Raw genomic sequence first — 16,082 nt, forward strand, 5'->3', positions numbered from 1 at the left:
GATCTGCTGGGAGAAGGACCGCGGAGAAGGCGGCAAGGGGAGCGGGAGAGAGGCGGCAAAGACAGAACCAGATTGGGAAAGCATGGGGGGGGGGGGGGATCAGGAAAGGGATGGATGAAAGAAGGGTGAATTCTCCCTCCATCCGCAGCACAGCGTGCGCGCCCCGGTGCAGGGTGGGTGCCTGGGAATCGTGCTCTTGGTGTGATTTCCATTGATATCAGGGGCTATTTTTCCAGAGCGATGTGTAAGGAACGGCCAGCAGGAAATAAAGCTCCATTTAAAGATATAAACGCGCCATGAAAAAATAGTAATAACTACTTAAAATATAAAGTGTGTGTCCCGTCGCTGAAGTGCTCTTCGTGAAAGTAACGTGATGCTTCCCAGGTATTAATAAATACTGAATCATAGACAGGAAAAAGGAAATTTGAATGTCATAGAAGGAAAAAAAAGAGATATATTGGAGTTGGGTGAAATACGTATATACATAGGTATATATCTATATATACACACATATACATAGATCATACGTATAACTATATATACCTATAAAACCGTATCTATCTATCTAGTTATCTAGCTTTCCATATATATATATATTTCCATATATATATATATATGCAAAACAAAACAAAAACCAGTAAAAATGCAAGAAGCAACTGATAAAGATACACAAAACAAGACTAAATATAAATATACAGAACAAGCAATAACATAATAGCATTTTAATAACACATTTGGCTAATAGATATGTGTAAGGCTTGGTATTCAATAGAGCAACACATATTATTATTAAAAATATTAAAAACAATTAGAACACACGTTGCGCCACAGAGAAAATCTCAACAAATTCCAAACTAAGTGAAATCATACAAGTTGTATTCTCTGTGTGCCATGCAATAAAAGTAAAAATTATCAAAAATTGGTGTCACACACACACATAGGAGTCTCTCCTTTCAAATTTTTTTATTTTATTTTTTGGTTGCACCCTCAGGATGGGGAATTTCCTAGGCCCGGAATCGAACCTGCACCACAGCAGTGACCCAGCAACGGCAGTGACAAAGTCAGATCCTTAACCCACTGAGCCACATGGGAACATCTGAAAAACTGTTTGAAAAATTTTAGGTGTCCTTCTAAGTTCTTGGGTTTAACAAAACTGGGAGTTCCTGTCATGGCTCAGTGGAAACAAATCTGACTAGCATCCATGAGGATGCAGTTTCGATCCCTGGCCTCGCTCAGTGGGTTAAGGATCCAGCATTGTCATGAGCTGTGTAGATCACAGATGCAGCTCAGATCTGGCATTGCTGTGGCTGTGGCGTTGTTGGCCAGTGGCTACAGCTCCAATTCCACCTCTAGCCTTGGAACCCCCATGTGCTGTGGGTGAGGCCCAAAGAGGACAAAAAAAAAAGTAAATCAAAATTATTTATAAATAAATTATAAGAAGGCCAGTTATCAAAACAAATGAGATGTAATCCAAATAATACTCAGAGGAAATTTTGTAGTTTAAAATTCCTTCCTTTTAGAAAATGAAAATTTAAAAAATAATCAAAACATTCAACTCAGGAATAATAGCAACAATAAAGCTAATAAAGAAGGAAAAATAACAAAATAGAAAATATTAATGTGTATCTATTTTCAACTGTTTAAAAAAGACACTTGTATTTTGGGGGATTTCTTTTGCAAAATACATTAAAATGGATGTTGTTGAATATTTAAAGAAAGTAGCTGTAAGAACAATTTCTAGTGCATTTTGCACAAAATATTGCAAGCATTCAATGATATCAAGCATTTAAAGGATGTGATGCAGTACCTGGCACCATAATAAATACAATTAAGCTATTGTTATTACCATTAATTTTGTGTGTGTGTGTGTGTGAGAGAGAGAGAGAGAGAGACGTAGAGAAGCCACAAAGAGGATGACTTTTTTTTTTTTTTTCACTTTTTAGGGCCACACTCACAGTATATGGAGGTTCCCAGGCTTGGGGTCTAATCAGAGCGGCAGCTGCCGGCCTACACCACAGCCACAGCAACGCCGGATCCTTAACCCACTGAGCAAGGCCAGGGATTGAACCCACAACTTCATGGACTGGACTGAAATTTGCTTAGAGATGCCCTTTCTCTCATGATTTTTAGTATGGTCGCCTTCATGTCCCAATTCTCCCAACTGCTAAACATGGAGTCAGTCTAGTCTCTTGGACACATGACACTTTTCCAAATATATGGCCAAATGAGAGGACCATCAAGCCTGTGCATGGTTTTCACTTCTCTTATTGGGCTCAACATGCCCAGTTGTTTATCTTTCCCTGCGCGGGATGGAATCCAGGCATTTACCGCCTATGTTACTCCCTGAGGCCTCCATCATCTGCCTTTATTCTCTCGCTGTAGAAATCTGATGATTTGGCTTGAATAATTATTTCTTCCCTTCATCTCTTTAATGAAATGATTTTCTTTGTTTCGTCAACTCCTTTATTTATCATTGCAGTAGCACTGTTGGCTCAATAAGTCTTTGAAAACCATTTCCTGAGCATCTGCTCTCTGTCAGTCCATGTGCCAGGAACGGAGGCTACAGAGTGAAGAAGTCCGTCTCTGCCTGGAAGGGACTCTGAGCCAGGCATGTGTGCGTAGGGGCAGCTGTAATGGGGGTAGTAGAGGCTGTGACCAAGGTGAGCACAAATCGCTTTGGGACTCGAGGACCGTTCCCAGCACAGATCAAATAATGAAGGGAAATGAGGTGGGGGAAGGCTGGCAGGAAAAGAAGTGTGGAAGGAGCTCTGAAGGAAAAGCAGGAGCTGGCCAAGGATGCGGAGTGTGCAGTGGGGGTGAAGAATGCTCCAGAGAAACCAGAGCGTGTGCAAATGCAAGAGAAACCAGAGCGTGTGCAAATACATCAGCAGGAGGGGAAACATCTTGCTTTCAGGGGTGTCAAGCAGTTGGCCCACAGAATTTCTTCATACAAACTTCTGCTAAATCAAATAGCCCTAATCTGTGCTTGTGCAAGTGGTTTCTTTCTTTCTTTTTTTGTTTTGCAGCCACACCAGGGGCATCTGGAAGTTTCTGGGCCAGGGATCAAATCTGAGCCACAGCTGCGACCTACACCACCACTGTGGCAACACTGGCTGCTTAACCCACTGTGCTGGGCTGAGGATCGAACTCGAACTACCTCGGAGACAAGAACTTGAACTACCTTGGAGACAAGGCTGGATCCTTAACCCATCCTTCCCTGCATCACAAGGGAACCCCCCAAATTCGGTTCTTTAAAGTGTACAGTTGAGTAGTTTTTAATACATTCATAAAATTGTGCACTCGTCACTATAGTCGGGTTTCTTCCCCTCAGCCCCTGGAAAATCACTCATTTACTTTCTGCCTCTATGGATTGGCCCATTTTCAGAGAGTTCATATATACTGAATCACAGAATATACAGCCAGTCTTTTACATCTGGCTTCTTTCACTTAACACAATATTTTAAAGGTTCATCCATGGTGTAGCATATATCAATAATCCATTTCTTTTTATGTTTGAATAATATTCCATCGTATGAATATACCACATTTTGTTTATCACATCATCAACTGATGGACATTTGGGCTATTTTCATTTTTTAGGCATTATGAATAATGCCGCTATGAACATTTTAACCAAGTGTAAAAGTCCATGTAAACTTATTTATTTGCTTTTTAGGGCCACACGTTCAGTGCATGGAAGTTCCCAGGCTAGGGATCAAATTGGAGATGCAACTGCAGGCCTACACCACAGCTCACGACAATGCTGGCTCCTTAACCCACTGAGTGAGGCCAGGGATGGAACCTGCAACCTCATGGTTCCTAGTCAGATTGTTTCCACTGCCCCACGATGGGAACTCCCTTTATGTTCTTTATACAAGTCCCTCATCTGACACATGATTAGCAAATATTTTCTCCCATTCTCTGGGTTGTTTTTTTTACAACCCGTGATGTCCTCTGAAGTGCAAACATTTTCATTTCGATGAGGTTCACTGTCTATTTTTTCTTTTGTTGACTGTGTTTGGGTGTCACATAAGAAATCATTGCTTTTTTTTAAATTTATTTTTTATTGTTATTTCCCCCAACACACTTTTTTTTCCCCCAATGTAGAGCATGGGGACCCTGTTACAGATATATGTATACCTAATATTTTCTCCCATTGTTGTGCTGCATTGTAAGTATCTAGGCATAGTTTTCAGTGCTACACAGCAGGATCCCATTGTTAATCCGTTCCATGAGTACTAGTTTGCATCCATTGACTGCAAGCTTCTGATCCCTCCCACTCCCTCCCCCTCCCCCTGGGCAACCACAACAAGTCTATTCTCCAAGTCCGTGATAAAGAAATCATTGCTTAACACAAGATCACCAAGATTTAGTCCTATGTTTTCTTCTAAGAATTTTATAGTTTTGTCTCTTAAATTCAGATCAGTGGTGTATTTTGAGTTAATTTTTATGTAGAGTGTGACGCAGGGCAATGAGTTCATTCTTGCCGTGTGAATATCCAGTTATCCCACACCCTTTGTTGACTGACAACTATACTGTCTTTCTTATTTTATTTTTTATTCTTTCTTTCTTGAATTGACTTGGTACTGTAGTCAAAATCTATTGACCAGCATACTCTCAGTTCTATTCCATTGGCCTACATCTGTCTTTGAGCCAGTATCACAATGTCTTGATTTTGGTAGCTTTACAGTAAGATTTAAAACCCATCTTGCAGTGTGAGCCCTCTACATTTATTCTTCTTTTTCAAGGCTGTTTTGTCTATTCGGAAGAGTGTATGTGTTGTCCCTTTTATTCTACTAATAGGTTATATGATCTTGTGTGATTTTTATATGTTGAACCAACCCTGCATTTCTAGATTGCACTTGGCCCTAGCATATGACTCTATCTGTATGTTGCTGGATTATGTTTGCTAGTATTGTGTTGAGAATTTTTATGTCTTTATTTGTAAGGGATACTGTTGTGTACCTTTCACGTGATGTCTTTGATTTTGAGATCCAGGTAATACTGACCTCATAAAGTAAGTTGAGAAGTGTTACCTCCTCTTTTATTTTTTGGAAGGGTTTGGTGTTAATTTTTCTTTGAAGCTTTGATAGAATTCATCAATAAACCCATCTGAGACTTTATGACAAGTTTTTTTTGGTGGGAAGTTTTTTTTTTTACTACTAATTCAACTTTCCCATTTCTTCTTGAATCAGTCTTTGGAGGTGAGTCTTTCTAGGACTCTAGCCGTTTCATCTATTTTATTTAATCTGTTGGCATATGATCGTTCATAATATTCTCTTGTAATTTTTATTTCTATAAAATCAGTGGTAATGGCACCTCTTTCATTCCTGATTTTAGTAATTTAAGACTTTTTTTGTTCTTGGTCAGTCTAGCTAAAGTTTTGGCAATTTTTAGCGATCTTTTCAAAGATACAGCATTTGGTCCATTGATTTTCTTTCTTTCTTTTTTTTTTTTTTTTGGTATCTATTTCATTTATTTCTCCTCTAATCTTTATTACTTTCTTCCTTCTGCTAGCTCTGGATTTAGCGGCTCTTCTTATTTCTGATAATGAAAGTTTATTAATTTTAGATCTTTTTTTAAGAAATAGATATTTATAGCTATACATTTCCCTTTAAGAATCACTTTTGCTATATCTAATAAACTTTGGTATGCTGTTTTCATTTTCTTTCATCTTAAAATATTCTTTATTTTCCCTTGTGATTTTTAAAATCCACTGGTTATTTGGGAGTGTATTGTTTAATTATCACATGTTAGTGAATTTCTCAAATTTTTTTGTTACTGATTTCTAGCTCCATGTATTTAGAGAACATACTTCTTATGGCTTATGTCCTTTTAAATGTATTGAGACTTGTTTTATGGCCTAACAAGTCTATCTGGAGATTGTTCCATGCACACTTGAGAAGAATGTATATTCTTCTGTTGCTGGTTTTAGTGTTTTATAGATGTCTATTAGGTCTGTTTGATTTATAGTGTTTTTCAAGTCTTCAGTTTTCTCAACAATCTTCTGTCTAATTTTATCCATTGTTGAAAGTAGGGTATTGAAAGCCTCCAACTATTATTGTTGAATTGTTTATTTCTTCCTTCAATTCTACCAGTTTTTGCTACATGTGTTTTGTGGCTCTATTGTTAAGTGCATAGGTAGTTTTAATTAGGTCTTCTTGATAGACCGACCCTTTTTATGATTATAAGATGTCTTTCTTTAGCTCTAATAATAATTTTCACTTTGATGCCTATTTTGCCTGATATTAGTATAGCTAATCCACATAGTTTTGGTTCTGTTTTCATGATATGTATCTTTTTCAACCTTTAAACTTTCAGTGTGTTTGTGACTTTGAATCTCAAGCATGTCTTCTGCACACAGTATAGTTAAATCATGTTTTAAAAAACTATTCTCCGATTTCTGCCATTTTATTGGAATGTTTAATCCATTTCCATTTTATATAATCACTGATAAGGCAAGATTTACAACTCTGTTTTTTTTTTCGTTTTTTACACATTGCAAGTTATTTCAGTTCCTCTACAGCTCCATTACTGCGTTATTTTTTTAGACATTTTCTAGTGTGCCATTTTAATTCTATTGTCCATATATATATATGTTATTTTCATATTTATAGTTGTTGTTTTCTTAGTGGTTGCCTTGGGGATTGCAATAGCATCTTAATTTATAACAACCTAGTAACCTAGTTCAGATCAATACCAACTTAATTTTTTCTTTTTTTTTGTCTTTTTGCTATTTCTTGGGCTGCTCCTGCGGCACATGGAGGTTCCCAGGCTAGGGGTCAAATCGGAGCTGTAGCCACCAGCCTACGCCAGAGCCACAGCAACGCGGGATCCGAGCCACGTCTGCGACCTACACTACAGCTCACGACAACGCTGGATCCTTAACCCACTGAGCAAGGCCAGGGATGGAACCCGCAACCTCATGGTTCCTAGTCAGATTCATTAACCACTGCGCCACGATGGGAAATCCCCCAACTTAATTTTCAATAGTATACCAAAACGTTGATCTTAAGTAGCTCTACTTTGTGGCATCATCGTCATATAAATTATATCTGCTGCATCATAGTCCTTGAAACATGGTTTTCTAAGTGTTGTTTTATGCAATTATCTTTTAAATCAGATTGGAGAAAAAAGTTGCAAATGAAAATTACACTTATATTGTCTTTTATACTTATTCATGTAATTGCCTTCACCAGTACTCTTTATTTTTTCATTGTGTATTGAGTTATTTTCTAGTGTCTTTTATTGTAGCCTGAAAGACTACGATTAGTCCTTTTTTTGTAGGGCAGCCTGCTAGCAATGTTTCTCTTACGTTTTAGTTATGTAGAAATATCGCAATTTCTACTTCATCTTAAAGGATATTTTTTGCCTGACAAGCATTCTTAGTAGACGACCTTTTGCTTTCCACCAGATGAGTGAATATTCCATCCTACTGGATTCTGGCTTCTGAATAAGATGAACCCGAAGATAAAATACACGAAGGCACATTATAATTGAAATGGTAAAAGTAAAGGATAAAGAGAGAAACCTAAAAGCAGCAAGAGAAAATGGAGTTACAGGGAGTTCCCATCATGGCTCAGTGGTTAACAAATCTGACTAGCATCCATGAGGATGCAGGTTCAATCTCTGGCCTCGCTCAGTGGGTTGAGGATCCAGTGTTGCCTTGATCTTTGGTGTAGGTTGCAGATGTGGCTCGGATCCTGTGTTGCTGTGGCTGTGGTGTAGGCCATCAGCTATAGCTCCGATTCAACCCCTAGCCTGGGAACCTCCATATGCCGCAGGTACAGCCCTAAAAAGCAAAAAAAAAAGGAGGTCCCGTAGGGTTATAGCATATTCTTCAGCAGAAAACTTAGAAGAGAGAGGTGTGACATATTCAAAGTGCTTAAAGGAAAACAACTTCCAACCAGTAATTCTCTGCTCAGCAAGGTTATCTTTTAAAATTTTTAAATTTTCATTTTTTAATCTTTTGTCTTTTTAGGGGTGCAGCCTCGGCATATGGAGGTTCCCAGGCTAGGGGTCTCATCGGAGCTGTTGCTGCTGGCCTACACCACAGCCACACCAATGCCAGATCCAAGCCGTGTCTGAGACTTATACCACAGCGGGATCCTTAACCCACTGAGTGAGGCCTAGGGATCGAACCTGCAACCTCATGGTTCCCAGTTGGATTTGCTTCCCTTGTGCCATGACGGGAACTCCTCAGCAAGGTTATTATTCTGAATTCAAGGGGAGACTGAGAGTATCCCAGATAAGCAAGAGCTAAAGGAGTTCACCAACACGAAATTGACTCTACAAGACGTAGCAAAGGGCATTTTTAAGATGTAAATAAATGGCACTAATGAATAGTAAGAAAACATAAAACATTAAAATTTCACAGCATAAGGTAAATGTAAAATAAACATGATGGATCAGTTTCTGTAGCCAAATGGACTTGCTACATGTGGAACATTCCATCCAAAAAAGGCAGAATACGTTCTTTCCATATATACTTTATGATTATATATCTAATATATATATATACACGCAATAGAATACTACTCAGCGAGGAGTTCCCGTTGTGGCGCAGTGGTTAACGAATCGACTAGGAACCATGAGGTTGCGGGTTCGGTCCCTGCCCTTGCTCAGTGGGTTAAGGATCCGGCGTTGCTGTGAGCTGTGGTGCAGGCCGCAGATTCAGCTTGGATCTGGCATTGCTGTTGCTGTGGTGTAGGCTGGTGGCTACAGCTCCGATTAGACCCCTAGCCTGGGAACCTCCATATGCCGCGAGAGCGGCCTAAGAAATGGCAAAAAGACAAAAAAAAAAAAAAAAAAAAAAAAAAGAGAATACTACTCAGCCTTAAAAAGAATAAATCCTGCTGTTTATGACTACATGGATAGATATTGAGGTTATTATGCTAAGTGAAATAAGTTAGATGGAGAAAGATGAATTCCATATAATTTCACTTAAGTGTGGAATCTAAAAAACCCCCATGAAACCAATGAACAAATACAATGAAACAAAAACAAACTCCTGGATGTAAAGAACAGATGAGTGGTTACCAGAGGGAAAGAGGTTGGGGTGGGTAAAACAGGTCAGCTCTATGGTGGTGGATGTTAACTAGACTTGTGGTGGTGATCGCTCTGCAGTGTACATAAAACTTATGTACTTTTTTAAAAAGAAAAAATATTAGAAAAAATTGCTCTGTTCTGCAAGTGGAGGTTTCCAGCAAACTCCAGAGAATGGAGGTTTCCAGCGAAGTCAAAGTGACATTTCTCTGGGGATGGGACTTTAGGGGAAATCCAGATTATTCAGCTTAGTCTAAGGGCTGCTAGGCTGCTGGCTTTCGTCGTGCTGATTGTCGTTCCTGGTTTTCAGAGCTGGGGAGAGGGGGGCTCAGAATGCTCAGCTAAAGCGCTACAAAGAGCCCACTCGTTAGCAAGATTTCACCATGTTTCTCAAAGAAATATTTCTTACATTGTTGCAGGGTTTGGGTGAATGTCTAGAGTTCTGAACAAATTTTATTTTGGCTGGTTTTGCCAGTATCCTTGTTGGTTTTAGAAAGGAGTGAATTTCCGGAGACCCTAACACCATTAGTTTGCCCTTTTTTGGTTTTCTACGGGTTTTGTCCAGTTGCCCGTCCTAGCTTTGTTCCAGTGCATATTGATCGTGTGCCTTCTACTGTTCCATCCACATCATCGATGCTGATGTTAGGCAGGACCAGCCCGGGAAGAGCCGAAGGCATATTCCTCCACGAAACTGTCTTTGTCTGTGGCAACTGCTGTGTGTCAGGGTTGAACAAGTCCATCACCTATAGCATCACGTCGTTAATCCACGTTTCACCAGCTTGTCCTGAAGTACGTTACAGCTACTGTTGAATGTTTTGCTTCTATCAAAATGCGTTTTTTTTTTTTCAGCATTATTCCTCTGGCGTTGTATCCCCTTATCCTGCTCTACTTTTCTCCCCAGCATTATCACTGTTAACTGAGAATAGATTTATTCTCTTTTTGCCTGCCTCACCCCCAGAATGCATGCGTCTTTAAAGCAAGGACTTATCTCTTTTGGTCTACGAGCTTGCGTGGAAGAATTTCTGGTATGTAATACGTGGCTTAATAAATATTTGTAAATGAATGAATTATTCTACCAACTTCATGACTTTTTAAGAAAAGAGGGATTAGTTTGACGTGTCTACTTCTTTTTAAAAAATCCATATTGCCTCAGGGGACTCCTACAAGCTTTTCAAAATCAGACAAATTATCGACGTGACGTTCCAGCCCAGAACTTCCAGAGAACACAATAATCTACCCGTCTGAAGTCTAAAAATCCTTTACAATTTGGCCTAATTTTTGCCTCAAGGTTTCAGCACCGCTCCTATGCCTCACAGAATCCTAAAGATAGTGTTACCAATTAATCTAAGATCATATTTGAGTGCTTTCCAGCACTTTGGGATATAACGAATCTGAGCTCAAGAAAGGAACTCATTTAAAGTAATTGCTTTTTTGAGTGCCTTCAAGGAAAAGGAGATAACAGAAGCATGTATTATATTGGAACTCCAAATTTACATTAACTAGTAAAGACTTGAATAAAATAAGAGTTGGGAAATTTTGATTTCCCTCTGTTATCAGCTGATAGCTTATGGTTTTCACTGAAGCCTGGTGCTTTTTCAACTTTCTTTTTATTGTTGTTATTGTTATTATTGCTGTTTTCAGTTTTTTAGTGCTGAACCCGTGACATGTGGAAGTTCCCAGGCTAGCTACAGCTGCCGGCCTCCACCAAAGGCACAGCGACTTGGGATCCGAACCGCATCTGCAACCTACACCACAGCTCAGGGCAATGCCAGATAGTTAGCCCACTGAGTGAGGCCAGGGATTGAACCAGCATCCTCTTGGATACCAGTAGGGTTCGTTGCCACTGAGCCACGATAGGAGCGCCTCATCCTTCTTTTTAGACATAGATGTACAAGTCCTATTTTTTAAAAACCAGTCATAGATGTCTGGGCTCTAGTCTTTCTGCAACTACACTTAGAGGTCCCTACTACTCTTTTGGACTTGATCTTGGTAATTCAAGCTTTGGTACATGATTTTTTTTTTTTTGGTCTTTTTAGGGTCACACTTGTGGCATAAGGAGGTTCCCCGGCTAGGGGTCAAATTGGAGCTGTAGCTGCCAGCCTACACCACAGCCACAGCAACATGGGACCTGAGCCGCGTCTGTGACCTACACCACAGCTCATGGCAACGCCAGATCCTTAACCCACTGAGCGAGGCCAGGGACCGAACCCGCATTCTCATGGATGCCATTCAGGTTCGTTAACCACTGAGCCACGATGGGACCTCCCTGGTACATGATTTTTTAAAAACAGAATCCTGCTGAAGAAGGTCCCTCTCGCTCCCACCCCAGGCCGGCCCCGGGGATGCCTCCCCACTCACGCTGGGGCTCTGTACGCACCGTTGTTAGGTGTGGAGTTCGCTTTGAGAATCTGACTTGCATCCCTCCCTTTTGAGACACAGTCCCCCCTTTTACGGACTCTGTTCCTGGGAGTGAAGTTACATTGTTTCCCATGACAGTTCTAGAAACACCTGCATTTTTCTGGAGTTATGAATATCTACATTAACAAAGTGCTGAGACATTCCTGCTGCAAAGAAACAAACAGCCCTAATAGTGATGCTCATACTGAGAGCACTAAAAAGAATTTCTTAAAATAATTCAATAAACATAGGAATGATACTATACTCCAATTTACTAAACAATTATCCTAAACATTTCAAAGCAACGTGGAATGAGTTGTGACCACCAAATCCTGCTTGTCAAAGGATTGGCCATAGAAGTTCCCATTGTGGCTCAGCCACTAGCCCTCATGGACTAGGATCCATGAGGATGCAGGTTCGATTCCTGGTCTTACTCAGGGGGTTAAGGATCCTGGGTTGCTGTGGCTGTGGTGTAGCCCGGCGGCTGCCGCTCTGATGACCCCTAGCCTGGGAATTTCCACATGCTGCAAGTGCAGCTCTAAAAAGAAAAAAAAAAAAAAAAAAGGATTGGCTGTAGATTTTTAGTTTGGGTAAATTAAAAATCACTGTCCCCTGCTCCCTTTTTATATTTTTGACACGTTCGGCTCAGCCTTGAAGGGGTTAACTGAGAGTAGCTGAACTAAAACTGAACAGAATAAAGCCTCAGCTCTCAGGGAAGCTAGGTCCACAAGCAGACACAGCAGGCTAGTGCCAAATGCAGAAGCCATAACCTCAGACTACACGTGGCAGTCCAGGAAATCAGACGTCCCTGGAGCGGTCTGACAGAGTGGGGGCTTGTACCCCAAGTGTAGGGAGCATAGTGATGGCTACAGGGAGGATGCAGACACTTTGCTATCTGGGTCTGTGCAGAAAAGCCCCCAGCGCTCATGGAGGTTAAGGGCAGAGGGGAAGCCACACACTGGGGAAAAGGGACCATGACAACAAGTCTGACTGCCTTTTCAATATACAAAATTCACAGCTGCCAAGAAGAAAAGCATTCCAATGTCATCGGAGAGACAAAACTGCTGATGAAGAAAAGACAGCCTGGATAAAGAAAACAGGGAGTTCCATAGTGGCGCAGTGGAAATGATTCTGACTAGTATCCATGAGGACAAAGGTTCGGTCCCTGGCTTTGCTCAGTGGGTTAAGGATCTGGTGTTGCCATGAGCTGTGGTGTATGTCACAGATGCAGCTCAGATCTGGTGTGGCTGTGGCTATGGTGTAGGCTGGCAGCTGTAGCTTCAATTTGACCCCTAGCCTGGGAACCTCCATATGCTACAGATTGGGCAAAAAAAAAACAAAAACAAAAACAGAAAACAACTGAAAATTGTGTCAAAATATTAGTTCCGTGAAAGATCAAACACAGAAGTAAAAAAGTGGCCTTGAGAACCACCTTAGCCTAATAATAAGAGATGTTTTGGTTTAAACCAAAACATTTTGTGGCACTTTGTCCTACAGCATAGAAAATGAATACACTCCAGGTTCTAGACCTCAAAGCTATGGATAAACTGTTTTGATAACCGCATCTATCTTTTCCTTTAAGCCTACCGAGTATGTCTCATCTTGTTGGAACACGTGGAGGAAGAGCGCCCCTAAGAAGTAGAGTGTGTAAGGCAAACAGGGGCACAGATGGGATGGCCTCGGAAAAGGGACACGTGAGGAAGCGGTGAGCATGGCCTCAGCATCGGGGTAGATTTTCACAAACGAGGTATTGAGGGTCTCGCGGCCAAAAGGTATCACGAGGAGGGATTGTCCTGACCAGATGATCCCCAAGGCACACGTGAGCTGGGTTTGCGTCGTGGGGGGAATGGTGTGTGCAGATTTGGGAGGACAGAACTGTTTCAGTGGGATGAGAGCATGGGCACGACACTAGCCACGTTCTGGTTATTGGTCAGGCAACAGTTATTGAACGTTGACCATGTGCTGGTGCATTTTATGGGCGAAGCAGTGGTGAGGCTGCAGAGAGAGACTTGCTCCCGTGAGTTTACAGCTGAGTCGGGATATATGGGCAATGTACACGTGTAGGAACCAAATAACACAGTTCCACTTGTGCATGAATGCTTGCGGGGTTGTTTGTTTTTTGCTTTTTATGGCCTCACCTTCGGCATGTGGAAGTTCCTAGGCTAGGAGTCGAATTGGATCTGCAGCTGCCAGCCTACACCACAGCCACAGCAACACAGGATTCCAGCAACGCCAGCTCCTTAACCCACTGAGCGAGGCCTCATGGGTACTTGCACCCTCACAGATACTAGTCAGGTTGGTAACCTGCTGAGTCACAACGGGACCCCCCAGGCATGAAGCAAGCAGACTCTGACCTGGGGAGGTTGGAGAAAGGTTTGGAATATTTTCAGAGAAATTTCAGAAGAAGCTTCTCCATGGTTTTCATGATTAAACTCTGCAGGTTACGGGGAAGAGAGGGAAGCACACAGGGAGGGAGAGGGTAGCGGAAACTTTTTCACCTCCTGCTGATGGAGGGGACGGTCCACGGCCAGGCCTGCCCTGAGCCTCGAGTCTCCCGCTGTCTAGGACGCTGGCTTCTGGGCTCCTGCAGGGAAGTCTGTTAAAGTCCACGCACAGGCTTCTTGGGCTCCTGCTCCTTGAGCATCTCAGATGCTACCCTTCCAGTGGAATTCTCCAGCACATGTGGCTGCTGGGGAGAGAAGGGTGGCTCGGGGACAGGGAGGTGGATGCTGCATTTGATGCTGAGAGGTGGTGTCCGAGGCGGAGGGCATGCGAGCTGGATGTGGGGCTTTGCCGGCAACCGAAATAGCCTCCCGTCTCGAGTTGCAGCGGAGAAAGGTGACCCGGATGTTAAGACCGAGGGCGAGTGTGGAGGGAGCTGGTGTGGACGAAGGCCTTCCTAGGCCTCTTTCCAAACCATACCTAGTCGGTCTACTGTTGGAAATATTCGGGGCAATTCATTTTGAGCAACGCACAGACACCTGAATATAAACTGGGAGATGTCTTTTCCTTGCAAATTGGATGCTGTCTTAAGCCCTCGCTGAATTCTGCTGTGAGCAGCCTGACACCAAAGACCTGAGTCAAGAAAGCGTGTGTCCTGGGGGCAGAGAAAGAGGGTTCAGGCTAGAGCGGAGGGTCCTGGGGAGTCTGGGAGTCCTCCTGACCACAGGGCCTTGAGGAAAACAGGGGGTGCTGGAAGAGCTACTATATCGTCACCAATTAGAGCTGCGAAAATTAAAGTCCGGGAACAGCCCCCGGTACAAGAGAGTAGGAGAATCGGGCGCCTCACGGGAAGTCAGGAAATGAAGAGGAGATATCCAATTGTGTCCATTCGATCCGCAGAAGGTAAAAGAACCAGTGGTGCCCAGTGGGGCTGAGGGGAAGAAGGGTGTCCTTGTCACTGACAGTGGAAACGTGAATAGTTACAGCCGTTCTGACAGCATCTACTCTGGATCTCCATCTATCGCTGTTACCTAATCTATGTCTCCCTAAAAGTCTCCCTACACGTGCACGTGGATATAGTCATATTTAACCAGTTATATTACTAATTATATTAATCATTGATTGAAATGCAATTATATATTTATATCCCTTTTAACCCGGCGACCTTATTTTTTGGAATTCTTTTCCTTTTTGGGTCATGCCTGTGGCATGTGGAAGTTCCCGCGCCAGGGACTGAACCCACGCCACAGCTGTAACCGGAGCCACAGCCGTGACAATGCTGAATCCTTAACCCACTGAGTCATGAGGGAAGTTCTGGAATCTTTTTCTTGTTTTAAATTTTTAAATTTTCTGGCCACCCCACAGCATATGGAGTTCCCAGGCCAGAGATCAGATCTGAGGGTAGTTGTGACTTACAAGAAAATTAGAGGGGATTTTCTCTTTCTTTCTGTCTTTTTTTTTTTTTTTTGCTTTTTAGGGCCATGACTGTGGCATGTGGAAGTTCCCGGGCTAGGGGTTGAATCACAGCTACAGCTGCTGGCCTACACCACAGCCACAGCCCCATGGGATCTGAACCGCGTCTGCAATCTAATCACAGCTCACAGCCACACCAGATCCTTAACCCACTGAGAGAGGTCAGGGATTGAACCCGCATCTTTATGGATCCTAGCTGAGTCGGTTCCGGCTGTGCCACAACAGGAACTCCTGAAGGATTTTTTATTTAAATGTATCCTTGTGAGTTAGAAGACGGTGGCATGAGTAAGACTTAGATGTGAGGCGAGAAAGCGAGTTCAAGATGACCATCAGATTTGGGCTTTAAAACACCCCAAACCCCAAAGCCCACAAGGCAATGGTGCCTTTATCAAGAACCCTGAAGGAGAAGTAGTTTGTGGAGGCAGGTGATGAGCCGGGTCTGGGATGTATTCGGCGTGAGTGTAAATGAGATGAGCCGGTAGAGAATTCGAGTAGTTTGCTCCACTTATGCAGAGACATCAAGGCATCCTTCGCTTGAGCGCAAGGCCCAACCAGCTTTTTCTCAGAGTTTGGGCCTGAATTAAACGGACAATCATCACGCATCCCTTCTCCAGTGCATGTGAAGGAGGAGCCCCCCGTGGGTGTCACCGGTGTGGGCTGGCCTCACTTCTTTTTTTCTTTTGTCTTTTTGCTATTTCTTGGGCCGCTCCTGAGGCATATGGAGG

General features: G+C 42.4%; 1 protein-coding gene across 2 annotated transcripts in view; it reads left to right on the plus strand.

Moving 5' to 3' along the window:
- MTARC1 (mitochondrial amidoxime reducing component 1) overlaps window positions 1-16,082 on the plus strand; it is a 73,610-nt gene that overhangs the window by 49,338 nt on the left and 8,190 nt on the right. Inside the window, exons 7-9 of one of the 2 annotated variants that reach the window (XM_084979191.1) lie at window positions 10,004-10,070; window positions 12,461-12,598; window positions 13,025-13,148. In XM_084979191.1, the coding sequence (XP_084835317.1) occupies window positions 10,004-10,070; window positions 12,461-12,571 (178 nt within the window). In that variant the 3' untranslated portion in view covers window positions 12,572-12,598; window positions 13,025-13,148. Of the gene's footprint in view, window positions 1-10,003; window positions 10,071-12,460; window positions 12,599-13,024; window positions 13,149-16,082 lie in introns of those variants that run through there. The other variant, XM_021064341.2, reaches the window with a different exon arrangement.

The sequence above is a fragment of the Sus scrofa genome, chromosome 10 (genome assembly GCF_054392235.1).
Source record: "Sus scrofa isolate SSC_HxYL_T2T_F1_AM1 chromosome 10, Sscrofa_HxYL_maternal_Yorkshire_Landrace_v2.0, whole genome shotgun sequence".
Classification (NCBI taxonomy): domain Eukaryota; kingdom Metazoa; phylum Chordata; class Mammalia; order Artiodactyla; family Suidae; genus Sus; species Sus scrofa.